At 49.9% G+C, this 12,841-nt stretch overlaps 1 protein-coding gene across 2 annotated transcripts; it reads left to right on the top strand.

Annotated features, from left to right (window-relative positions):
• The first annotated feature begins 227 nt into the window (after window positions 1–227).
• On the top strand, window positions 228–11,205 carry LOC103731081. 2 transcript variants are annotated; one of them, XM_008829394.3, is made up of 5 exons: window positions 308–435; window positions 1,098–1,179; window positions 3,621–3,785; window positions 7,418–7,549; window positions 10,906–11,205. In XM_008829394.3, exons 2-5 carry the CDS (start codon window positions 1,098–1,100, stop codon window positions 11,040–11,042), a joined length of 516 nt encoding a protein of 171 aa, XP_008827616.1. In that variant the 5' UTR covers window positions 308–435; the 3' UTR covers window positions 11,043–11,205. The 2 variants fall into 2 exon arrangements, with proteins under 2 accessions (XP_029417633.1, XP_008827616.1); XM_029561773.1 differs by lacking the exon at window positions 1,098–1,179 and having other exon boundaries at window positions 228–435.
• The last annotated feature ends 1,636 nt before the right edge of the window (window positions 11,206–12,841 follow it).

Here is a 12,841-nt window from a genome sequence, read left to right as displayed (position 1 = left end):
AAGCAGCGCCCAGGTTGGTGCTTGAAGGCTGCCTGTGTAGGAGGCGGGAAGGCTGGCAAGACCCACATTCAGAAGGCTTTCCAATCACACCTGTAATCCCTGCACCTGGGAGGTAGAGGCAGGCGTCTTTGTTATAGAGTTCAAGACTAGCCTGGGCTATTATCTTAACAAAACCAGGCGGCAATCCTGGTATGCTCCCCGGGCGCTGTCAGCCCAGGTGTCCCGAGGCCGGACCCCCGCGGATGGGGACCCGACAGCTGCAGTGCAGTCCTCCCGGTCCCCGCTCCGCGGGGGACGCGGCCAGGCGCTGGGCGGAGGCAGGACGCTCCCACGCAGGGGCAGCGGGTGGAGGCGGGGCATGCTCTGGTCCTCTCCGTCCCATCTGTGTTTCGCGGCCAGTCACTCGTTGCAACCCCGCCGAGGCCAGCTTGCAAGGTGAGTGGAGACGGTGGTCCCGAAGGGTCCAGGCTCCCATCATTGCAGCCTGCCTTCCTGGGGTCCCCCAGATTCTGGTCCCGGGGTCCTTCTAGTCCCCCGCATCTCTTTTCCTGGAGGTGGGAGGGGGGGTCCCTTCTTTTCAGAGTTGGGTCGGCCCCTTTTCCAGATGTGCCGCCTCTCTGGCCGGGTCACCCAGTTTGGTCCCTGGCCTCTAAAGCCCTTGGGATACCAGACCCTGCCGCCTCTACCCTCCCCCTCCAGCGGAGCTGGCGGAGCGCACGTAGGCAGCCAATTAAGGGGACCTTGGAGGGGAACGTGGGCCATCTGCGCAGAGACCTGGGCAGATGGCCCAGTGGGGGAGAAGCTCAGGACTCCCCTGTCCCTCTAGGGCAAACAACCTGGCTTATGGGGGTGGGCATAGGAGCTCAGTCCCCCAGTCCCTCGGACCCCACCTAGCAGGCTAGCCTCCTCCCACTTCTCCAACAGTAGACCCAAAAGAGGCTCCAAAAGTCTAGGGTGTTCCATCTGCTCCATGAGAATATTAAAAGCTGGACGGGTCAGGGGAAGAAAGGAAAACCTCTAACCCGCCAACCACGACCCACATCTGAGTCTGGCCTGTGGGCAGCTAGAGAGCAAAACACCCCACCCTACCCCACCAGATGCTTTCCAGAGCAGCCAGGAGCTTGGCACTAAGGACAAGAGGACTCGGAACTCGAGAGACACACGGCTCAGGAGACACTGGTAAGGCTCAGGCCCCTCGAGCTCAGTCCAGCTCCGGCTGGGGCCCTGTTGGTTGCCCACATCATTTCCCTTGATCGGCTCCTGGACCCTGAAGCAAGTTACTCCAGCAAATGGATCCCATTGGGAGAGCAGAGAGTAGATTCCTTCATTCCAACCTCCTTAAAGCCTGGTTCCCACACTTTGGACCCCTAAGGCCTTTGTGTCCCAATGGGGAGGATGCTACAGGACTAGGACCCTGAGTCCTCCTTTCCAGACCCTATTGTCAGTAGAAAAAGGCCTAAAACAAGAGTGACTTTAGCCAGCTAGCAGAACAACTTTCCTGATGCTCAGGAGAAGAGTATCAAAGACATTTGTTGAGTGGTTACTTGGTCTCCCAAGCTGTGCTAAACACTTTACATGAATTTATACCTTTAGATTTCACAACAACCAGTCCACAACAATGTGAGGTGATACTATCTCCATTTCTCTGATGAACTGGGCCCCAAAGGGTTAGATAGTAAGAAGAGGCAGGATCTAAGTCAGGTATGGTGCTTACACCTGTCCCAGTAGGTGAATCTCTGTGAGATGGAGTCCAGCCTGGTCTACATAGTGAGTTCCAGGTCAGCTGGGGCTACAGGGAGACCCTGTCTCAAAAACAAAAAAATCAAACAAGATAAACACCTGTAATCCCAGCACTCAGGAGGCTGAAACTGAGGATTGGTACAAATTCCAAAGAGGCCTGGGCTGACTAATACCCTGTCTCAAAAGGCAAAACACTAAACCAAACCAAACAACAAAAAAAACAGGTATGTGGTGTGGTGGGCACGCCTTTAATCCCAGTACTTGGGAGGCTGAGTCAGATTGAGACCAGCAGGATCTACTCAGAGAGTTCTAGTCTAGCTGGGGCAACTCTTATCTCAAAATAAAAAAGTCTGGGTGTGGTGGCTCATACTTACAACCCCGGCATTTGGAATACTGAAGCAGGAGGATCAGCCCAGGTTCAAGGCTAGCCTGGGCTACCAAGTGAGACTGTCCTCAAAAAAACAAACTAGGAAAAAAAGAGTCAATGGGCTGGAGAGATAGTTCAGTGATTAAGAACACTGGTTGTTCTTGCAGAAGACCTGGGTTCGAATCCTAGCACCCACATGGCAGCTAACAACTGTCCGTAACTCCAGTTCCAGAAGATCCGATGGCCCCTTCTGTCCTCTGCGGGCATTGTGTGACACGGGCGCACCTACTACATGCAGGCAATATACTCGTACACATCAAATAAAAATAATAAATAAAATACTAAATATTTAAAAGAAAGAAAGAGAGAGTCAAGACCAAGGCTGTTGCTGTCTCCCTCTTGGGTATCCACAGCAAAAGAGACACTATGTTGAGATACTCCACTGCCTGGCCTTACTCTGGGCAACTGGCTACCTGAAGGAAGCCCAGGCCTAGCTACCAGGGACAGAGAAGAGGCCTGGAGGAAAACTGTGATTACTGAGCACTATGGGGTACCAGGTACTGCAACAAGCCTTTTGGTACTTTAGAAGAAAATTATTATTGTATGTATGCATGATGAGGTGTGGGCATGCCACAACTTGAGCCTTTACCCACTGAGCCATCTTGCTGGCCCTTTTTCTTCTCTCTCTCTCTCTCTCTCTCTCTCTCTCTCTCTCTCTCTCGTTTTGGTCTGTGTAGCCCAGGCTGATCTGGAACTTACTATGTAGCTGAAGAGGACCCTGAACTCCATCTTCCTGTCCCCACTTCCCAAGTGCTGGGATTACAGTCATGCACCATGATGCTCAGTGGTGTTGAGAATCAAACCCAGGGCTTTGAACATCCCAGGGCTTCCTGCATGCTAGGCAAGCTCTTTACCAACTGAGCTATGCTCCCAGTCGTCTTCCCCCAGTGGCACTTTGGGTGCATTATCTGGAAGTTTCCACTGAGGTCTGAGGCAGGCTGCCTGTCACCTACACTTTCTAGATGAGGCTGTTGAGGTATAGCCAGGCACAAATGGGGATGTAATGGGCTGGGTCAAGATGCAGCTCAGACCCAGCTGTCTCTAAAGCCACACTAAGCACTTGTTAGGGCCTGTACAGGGGCCGCTTTATGGTTTTCAGGACATTTTTATCTAGACTTCAGGTTCCCTCTTTGAGCCCTTGCCTATTCCTGATCTCTGCCAGACATGACCTCCTCGTTGGCTTAGATCTTCCCAGAGAACACAGAGTTTGCAGCCCGTGGGGTGCTGACCTGCAGCCCAGGCCCTGCTCCTTGATGTCAATCTCAGCAAATCACTTAGCTTCTCAGTGCTTCATCTGCCAGATGGAGATGACCACATCACCCAGCTCAGAGTGATGTGTGGCCAAAGAGCCAACTTGGAAGCCATAAACTGGCTCAATAAATGCAGCCCCTTTAATTAATATCATGGTTAAAGATAGACGACTCTGGACACAGCTCCCTCTTTGTGCCTGCAGCCCGAAGCCAGGGGAAGATGACCCCCTACAGCAACTGCTACGCCCAGCGCTCCTACCCCATGCCAGATGAGCCCTTCTGCACAGAGCTCAGTGCGGAGCAGCAGGCCCTGAAGGAGAAGGAGAAGGGGAGCTGGGCCCAGCTGAGTCAAGCAGAGAAGGTGGCCTGTAGGTATTGGGATGGGTTTGACTGGCTGTAGAGGGGGGAAGGCATGGAGGGGTGGAGTTCAACTCACTTATTTTTTTTATTTTATGTGTATGTGTGTATTGCCTGCATGTAAGTAAGTGCACCCGTGTCGTGCAATGTCTGTGGAGGTCAGAAGAAGCTGTCAAATCCCCTGGGACTGGAGTTATGGACAGTTACTAGCTGCCATGTGGGTGCTGGGATTCGAACCCTGGTCTTCTGCAAGAACAGTGTTCTTAACCGCTGAGCCATCTCTCCAGCCCTCAACTCATTTATTATTTTTTTATATTTTATTTATTATTTTTATGTGTTTGAGTGTAAAGCCTGCATGTATGTATGTGCACCTGTGTCATGCAATGCCTGCAGAGGTCAGAAAAAGGCATCAGATCCCCTGGAACTGGAGTTACAGACAGTTGTTAGCCTCCATGTGGGTGCTGGGAATTGAACCCGGGTCCTCTGCAAGAGCAGCCAGTGCTCTTAACTGCTGAGCACCAGCCCTTCAACTCCTTTCAAAAAATTTTTTTTGGGTCTTTTTAAAAAAAATTATTATTTTTATTTTATGTGTATGCATGTATTGCCTGCATGTAGATAAGTGCACCTGTTTTTTTGGTCTTTTTGAGACAGGATCTCCCTGTAGCCCCAGCTGGCCTGAAACTCACTATGCAGACCAGGCTGGCCTTGAACTCACAGCAATCCACCTGCTTCTGCCTCCTGATTGTTGAGATTAAAGGTGTGTGCCACCATGCCCAGCTTCAACTCATTTTTTTTCCAACTCATTTTTTAAAATAACATTTGTATTGATTCCTTGAGAACTTCATACAGTATATATTGATCATATTTGGACCCCTTCCCCCATCAACTCACTCCTTTTTAAAATTTTATTTATTTACTTTTATTTTTTGTGTATGAGTGTTTCTGTGTGCATGTGAGTGTACCATATATATGCAATGTATGCATGTGGAGACCAGAAGAGGGCGTCAGATCCCCTGGAACTGGAGTTATAGATAGGTGTTAACTGCCATATTTGCTGGAAACCAAACCTTGGTCCTCTGCAAGAGCAGCAAGTGCTCTTAACCACTGAGCCATTTCTCCAGTCCCATCAACTCATTCTTGTATGTCACCTGGATGACTCCTGAGCTCACAGTGCTACCAGGCCAGGACTGCAAGACAGGATGTGTGGCTAAGGTGGGGTGTGCCCAGATCCAAAGGACCGATAGGGTCCTGACCTCTGAATGAGGAAGAGGAATGGCACAGGGGAGGGTGTTGCAGCAGTAGGTGTGGAGGTTTCTTTGTAACTAGGTGGGCACAGAGAGGCAGATGAGGTGGGCAGGGCACAGGGGTCAAGAGATCTGGGACATAGGAGGGCTGTATGGTCCTGGGCTGACCTTGGTTATTTGGAACCTCTTGGTCTCATTTCACGGGGGTGGGGGTGGGGGTGGGAGACCTAGTAGGCAGAGGCTGGCACTGCTCGCTGCTTCCTTCCTTCCTTCCTTCCTTCCTTCCTTCCTTCCTTCCTTCCTTCCTTCCTGTCTTCCTGAACGTCTACTATGAAGGCAGGCCCTGGTACTATGGCTGGGAACAAGCCAGGCTATATCCTTGCCCAGTAAATTCATACCCAGTGCTCTGCCTGACTTTTTTCCTTCCTCCCACCAACTTCCTCTCCCTCCCTCTCCCTTCCTTCCTCTGCCTTCTCCCTCTTCCCTCTCTAGTCCTCCTTCCTCTCCCATACTCCCAATCCCCTTACCTCTGCCTTCTCCCTTCCTCTCCTTCCATACCAGCAAGGGACCCCCTTTTCCTTCTTTGCCTAAAAGTCAGCACATAAAGCATGTCTCTGTACTAACCATTAACTTGCCAGCAGCTGGCCCCGCTATGCCAATGGGTCTCATGGCTCACAGTTGAGGAAACTGAGGCTCAGGACCATGAAACCACTGACCTGGCTGCATGGCTAGAGTGCCTAGAGAGAGGCAGGAACTGTACACCCAAAGAAGGTACCAGGGCCTACATATACAGCTGCCAAGCCATGCACTCTGGGAAGATTTCGGGGTATCCCTTGGTGAACTAGAGGAGAATACCAGGGCTCAGTTAACAGTGACTTAACCCAGTCTGTGCATCTCCCCACAGCGTGCCAGAGTCTTTCTGGATATTTACCCATGGTTACATTTTTTAATATTTTTTAAAATTATTTTTATTTTATGTGTATGTGTGTATTGCCTGCATGTAGGTAAGTGCACCCATGTTGTGCAATGCCCATGGAGGACAGAAGAGGCTGTTGGATCCCCTGGAACTGGAGTTACGGACAGTTGTTAGCTGCCATGTGGGTGCTAGGATTCGAACCCGGGTCTTTTGCAAGAACAGTCAGTGTTCTTAACTGCTGAGCCATCTCTCTAGCCCCCTATGGTTACATTTTGATAACTATTAGAAGGAGCACAATTTAAGCAAAAAAATTAGAAGTTTAAGCTGACATGGTGACAGACACCTAGAAGCCCAGCACTGGGAAAACTGAGGCAGGAGGATTGTGTATTTGAAGCCAGACTGAGCTACATAGTCAGACCCTTTCCCAAATAAACAAAGGCTTACCATTTAAAGATGTAACAAAACAGAGCAAAGCTTCTGGTGTGCCATCAATGTTCTAGGTGCTGGGAGTGCAGTAAAGGCCAGAGTCCTTGCTTTTTGGAAGGCATGGTCTCCTAGGAAAGATAAGCAGGAAATAAGAAAGCAGATGATCCAAGCTCGCTGTGGGGCAAGGAGAAGGTCAGGAACAGCCCTGATAAAAGCTGATCTACAAAAGCTTGCTTTTGTACTTCTTTGAAATCCACCCTCCTCATTCAACTAGAATAGTCCCAAGTCTCCCCTTCCTGTGGCTGGCTAGGTCCTGTAGGAGCAATCTCCTGCTAACACTTCATCCTCCTCCCCAGCCACAAGGCCCTTCCCTGGTCCCTCCCTGTCTGTGCCAATGGCTCTTACCACGTAGCCCATTACACATTCAGCTCACTAAGAATATGACGGATGAGATGGACGCAGGCACACTGTGCATTCAGGAAGATTCAAATAAACATAAAAACAAACTAGAATGGGCTGGGTAGACTGGGGAGAAGACTCAGTCAGTAAATGGACTGCCTGCCCTGCCATGCAAGCCTGAGGACCTGAGTTCAGATCCCCAGCACCCATATAAAAAGCTGGTTGTGGTAATACATGCCTGTAATCCCATTGCTGGGCAGGCCAAGACAGGCTGGTCTCTGGAGCTCACTGGCAAGCTAGTCTAGAGGAATCAGTGAGCTTCAGGTTCAGTGAGAGGCCCTGTCTCCAAAAATAAGGTCAGGGCTGGAGAGATGGCTCAGTGGTAGAGCACTGGCTGTTCTTGCAGAGGAAAACTCAACACAATTCCACAACCAACACAACCACCAACAATGGGAGCAAACCACAGGGAGACTGGGGGGCAACACACACACACACACACACACACACACACACACACACACACACACACACACACACGGGCTGGGCAAACATCAGAAACTGCAGAAGGGGCTGGCCAGGGTTCAGGGGCAGACTGCAGGGCCCAGGGTGCTTGGCATGGACAGGGATGAAGCTCTTTCCACACTCTGCCTGCCTACAGTGTACCGGCTCCAGTTCCACCAAACCTTTGCAGAGATGAATCGACGCTCCAATGAGTGGAAGACGGTGATGGGCTGTGTCTTCTTCTTCGTTGGAATCACAGCTCTGGTGATTTGGTGGGAGCGGGTCTATGGTAAGTGGGTATATCACCTGGCCACAAGCCAGGGCATGCCATTGTGCATGTAGCCACTGGCTGGGCTCTTAGGAAGGGGACCATATTAGGCATCATCTGAAGGGGTCTGAGAAGGCTCCACAGAAGTGGAGGCTGAGGGGCAGAATATGGCTGCCTGGGTTGGAATGTACAGATTTAGCTCTCTGGGCCTCAGTTTTCTCATCTATAAAATGGGAATAATATCCACTTCTCTGGGCTCTTGTGAGGCTTTAAGAGGCCTGTAGGTCTGAACTGGCACAGGAATGGTGCTGTTACTGATTGTTGGGTACTAACCAAGTATTTCTCAACACATTTTCCAGTAATTGTAACAAAGAATCTGTAGCATGTAAGAGCTTAAGGAAGGCACAGGTTTATTCCTCTTTTTCCTTACATTTTTTTTTTATTATTTATTTTTATGTGTATGAGTATTTTGCCTGAATGGAAGCACCACGTGTGTGCAGTACCCATAGTGACCAGAAGAGGGCGTCAATCCCTGGATCTAGAGCTACAGCCCCTGGTTAGCCACGTGCGGGTGCTGGGAACTGAACCTGGGTCCTCTGAAAGAGCAGCCCGTGCACTTAACCCATCAGCCATCTCTCCAGCCCCCTCTCCCCACCCCCTTTTTTAAACAGGGTTTACTATGCAGTCCAGGCTGGTATACTTGTGGTTTTCAGTTCTGGGATTAAAGGTGTGCACACCACACCTAGCTAGGTTCAAACTTTTCACACAACAGACGACAGAGAAATAATCAGGAGTCTGGAAATGCTACAGAGCTTTTGCTCAGCCATCCTTAACTGGAAGCCTCCATATGACATACAAGATGGGTGCTCCAAGGCTAGCCACTTCTGATCATCCCTATTGGCTACAGATGATCACATGACCATGCCTAACTAAAAGGGAAGCTGGGAAATGTAGTCTTTTTCTAGGAATCAGGTCTTCCTACTAGTTTTACAGATGTGAGCCATCATGCCTGTGTTGTTTTTTCCTTTCATTTAAAAATTTTACTTAGGGCTGGAGAGATGGCTCAGCAGTTGAGAGCACTGGATACTTGCACAGGACCCAGGTTCGGTTCCCAGGACCCAGGTGGCAGCTAACAACCATCTATAACTCCAGTTCCAAGGGATCCAATGCCCTCTTCTGACCTCCATGGGCATCACATGACACAGATGCACTTACATACATGTGAGCAATACACTCATACACACATTAAATTAAAATAAATAAATAAAACATACAAAATTTATTTATAGGGTGCATGCACATGTGTAGAGGTCAGAGGACAACTTTCAGTTAGTCAGGCCTGGCTGTAAGCACCTTTACCCACTGAACCATCTCCCATCTCGCAAGAGCAGTCACCACTCTTAACTGCTGAGCTATCTCTGTAGCGTCTTTGTTTAGTGTTTTTTTTTTTTTTTTTTTTTTTTTTTTTTTTTTTTTTTTTTTTTTTAATTCAGGGCCTGGCTAGCCTACATCTCACTTTGCAGACCAAGCTGGCCTCCAATTTGCAGCAATTCTCCTGCTTCTGCCTCCCATGTGCTAGGATTACAGCCTGACAATGTGTTTCAATTTCCGGGATCCACATGGTAGAAGAAGAGAACCAACTTGGGAGGCAGAGGCAGGCAGATCTCTGAGTTCAAGGCCAGCCTGGTCCACATAGTGAGTTCCAGGACAGCTGGGGCTACAGGGAGACCTTGCTTCAAAAAGACCAAAAAGAATAAAAATTTAAAAAAAAAAAATTAAGGGGCTGAAGAGATGATGGCTCAGTAGTTAAGAGCACTGGCTGCTTCTGCAGGGGACTTGGGTTTGGTTCCTAGCACCCACATGGCAGCTAACAGCCATCCATAACTCAAGTTCCAGGAAATCCAGTGCCCTCTTTCTGCCTCCTCAGGCACTGCATGACATGGGTGCACTTAAATACATGTAGGCAATACAATCATACACATGAAAATAAAAATAAGTAAATCCAAAAAATTTTTTAAAAATATTTTATTATTTTATGTGTATGCATGTATTGCCTGCACGTAGGTAAGTGCACCCATGTCATGCAATGCCCACAGAGGACAGAAGAGGCTGTCGGATACCCTGGAACTGGAGTTAGGAATAGTTGTTAGCTGCCATGTGGGTGCTGGGATTTGAACCCGGGTCTTCTGCAAGAACAGGCAGTGTTCTTAACTGTTGAGCCATCTCTCCAGCCCTGCCCCCCACCATTTTTTTTTTATTTGCTCTTTTTGAGACGGGGTCTCCCTATAGCCCCAGGTGGCCTGGAACTCGCTACATAGACCAGGCTGGCCTTGAACTCACAGAGATCTGTCTGCCTCTGCCTCCCAAGTGCTGGGATTAAAGGAATGCACCATCAACACCCAGTTTAAAAAAAGTTTTAAAGTATCAGTGCTAGAGGCTAGGCTAAGGGTATCTGACTAGCCTCAGGAGCCAGCGTGCACAGGTTGGGGGCTCCAGTTCCCAGGCCTTCCCTGGTCCCCAGGTAAGGGCCTCTCGGATCTTTCCCTGAGGGTCCAATCTTTGGGCTAAGTGCTGGTTTTCCTGGTATTTATTATTTGACATTTTTTAGAGTTTTCTGAGACTAAAACTCTCTATGCTTACCAGTCAGGCCTAGAATTTTCTATGTAGCCCAGGTTGGCCTCAAGCTCTCTATCCTTTTTTTTTGGGGGGGGGGGTCCTCCCTGTAGCTCCAGCTGGCCTGGAACTCACTATATAAACCAGGCTGGCTTCAAACTCACAGAGCTCCTCCTGCCTTTGCCTCCCAAGTGCTGGGACTAAAGGTGTGCGTGGCTGCTCTCTATCCTTTTGCCTTAATTCCCCAAGTGCTAAGATCCCTTCAGGACACAAAAGGGCTCCTGAACCCTTCCTGGGGAATGGGGGTCTACAGCCAGCGCTTCCTCTCTGTGCAGCACAGTGCCCAGGACCTCACAAATCCTAGCACTTCATTCCCACAAGTCTCCCTGATGGCACCTATTGCCAACAGCTGAAGGAGCCAACTCAGAGAGGTGAAGTGACTTGTTCCACGCCACACAGTGGCGGAATGGTGGGGCTGAGGGTGATCTAGGTGGTCCTCAAGTCATGTTCATCCTGCCACTTGCCACAGTGGTAAGTGAGGACACTGAGGCTCAGTGTGGAGAAGGAATTTGATTCAATTCTTGCAGTGACTCTAAGGCTGGGAGCAGAGCGAGGTCCTGGAGCCATGCTCAACAGAGCCTGGGATAGTGGGGAGGGCACCGCATAGTGCAGGGGACCATAGTCTTGTGGCTGTAGACTAGGGCACAGAGGAACGGTGGCTGGCGGGACCTGCTGCCACTGCCCTACCCTTGCCCTCCCTGCAGTGTTCCCTAAGAAGCCCATCACCCTGACAGACGAGCGCAAAGCCCAACAGCTCCAGCGCCTCTTAGATATGAAGAGCAACCCTGTGCAGGGCCTGGCCGCCCACTGGGACTACGAGAGGAAGGAATGGAAGAAGTGACTGGCATCGTGTGGTCACAGCCCTCTCTGCAAGATCACCTTGGCCTGGAGCCTCTGGTGCCCCTCTTTCCCTTCCCTGTTCTCCGCTCTAACCCCCCACTCCTGTGTACTACTCCTCTCCCTCTGCTTCAATAAAACTGGCCTGTTGTCTTCTGTCTGCACCCTCCCTTTGGACTATGCCTGGCTTCTAAGATCAGATGCTGTAGGAGGTGAGGGGAGGACAAGCATCCTTCAGAGCCTAGCTAGTCACAGAGGAGAAGTGGAGCCTGGGCCTTGGGCAGGAAGGAGGAGAGAAGGCATTGGGGCACTTATTCAATTAATTAACAAATCTTTTTTTTTTTTTTTGTCTTTTTGAGACAGGGTCTCCTTATAGCCCCAGCTGTCCTGGAACTCATTATGTAACCCAGGCGGGCCTCAAACGCACAAAGATCCCCCTGCCTCTGCCTCCCAAGTGCTGGGATTAAAGGCGTGAGCCACCACGCCCAGCTAACAAATCTTTTTTGTTTGTTTTTTTGGTCTTTTGAGACAGGGTCTTCCTGTAGCCCCAGTCGGCCTGGAACTTGATATGTTGACCAGGCTGGCCTTGAACTCACAGAGATCTACCTGCCTCTGTTTCTTGAATGCTGGGATTAAAGCCACCATGCCTGGCTTAACACATCTTAAAAAATATTTATTATTTTTATGTGTTTGGTGCATTGCCTGCATGTATGCAAGGGCACCTATGTCGTGCAATTCCCAAGGTCAGAAGAGAGAGTCGGATTCACCTGGAACTGGAGTTATAGACTGATGGCTGTCAACCGCCATGTTAGTACTGAGAGCCAAATCCGGGTCCTCTGCAAGAGCTGCCAGTGCTCATAACTGCTGAGCCATCTCTCCAGCCCCAAGTTAACAAATCTTTACTGAGCACCTATGTGTATCTAGTTAGAATTCAGGCTCAGGAGATGCTTTGATGAATAAGACAAAGTCCTCTCCTCCTGGAGACCTTTCCTCTATGAAGGACAGTAGAAAAATGAATGAATAATGGTGAGAATGTGGCAGGAGACAAGTTCATGCAGAAAATGGGGATCAGAGGGGGCTGGGCAGCAGGTGAAGAGGCACTTAGAGGAAGTGTCAGTCTGAAGAGGGTCAATGGAATCAGGGGACAAAGAGGGAGCAGGGTGGGCAATATAGCCTGGTGGTATCTCTGGCAGAAGAGAAGTGGGGAGGAGGGAGGGGGAACTTGGGGAGTAGGAGAAAAGATGGATTAACAAGATCTGGTTTGTGAAATCTGGACCACTGAGGAGGCCACAGTGACTGGAGAGAGTGAACCCCCACAGTGTTGGAAGAGGGCTGGTTTTAGGCTGGGTAGCAGGGTACATGGGGCATCACAGGATTTTGTTCCTAGTGGAGAGATGTGGGGGATATTGTCCATATTCCTGGGCTGGACCTTCAGGCTGGGCTCAGTGACTGAGTGCTTGCCTAGCAAGTGTAAAGCCCTGAGTTCAACTTCCAGTATTACCAAAACAAAATGGGCTGATTACATAGGAAAGTAACATAAGACACAAAGAGAACTTTAAAGTTCCCTAGGGGAGCCCTAAAGAAGCAGGTGATCCCTGATGCTGGGGTGCAGCATGCTGGATGTGGAGAAGTTGTGTGGGTGCCTGGGCCACAGCACAGTCCCTAAGCAGGAAGGACACAGTGGCAGGTGCAGAAGCCAATAGAATGAGGGCACCTGCAGGACAGAGGTCTAAGTCTACCTGGGGAGGACTGCAGGGTCCTCCAGGGTGCTGACAGCTGCTCACCAGGCTGTGGCTGGGGTAG

The sequence above is a fragment of the Nannospalax galili genome, unplaced genomic scaffold (genome assembly GCF_000622305.1).
Source record: "Nannospalax galili isolate Female #2095 unplaced genomic scaffold, S.galili_v1.0 scaffold1714, whole genome shotgun sequence".
Classification (NCBI taxonomy): Eukaryota; Metazoa; Chordata; class Mammalia; order Rodentia; family Spalacidae; genus Nannospalax; species Nannospalax galili.
Note: the sequence above shows the minus strand (reverse complement) of the source record. Positions and strands in the feature narration are given on the sequence as shown.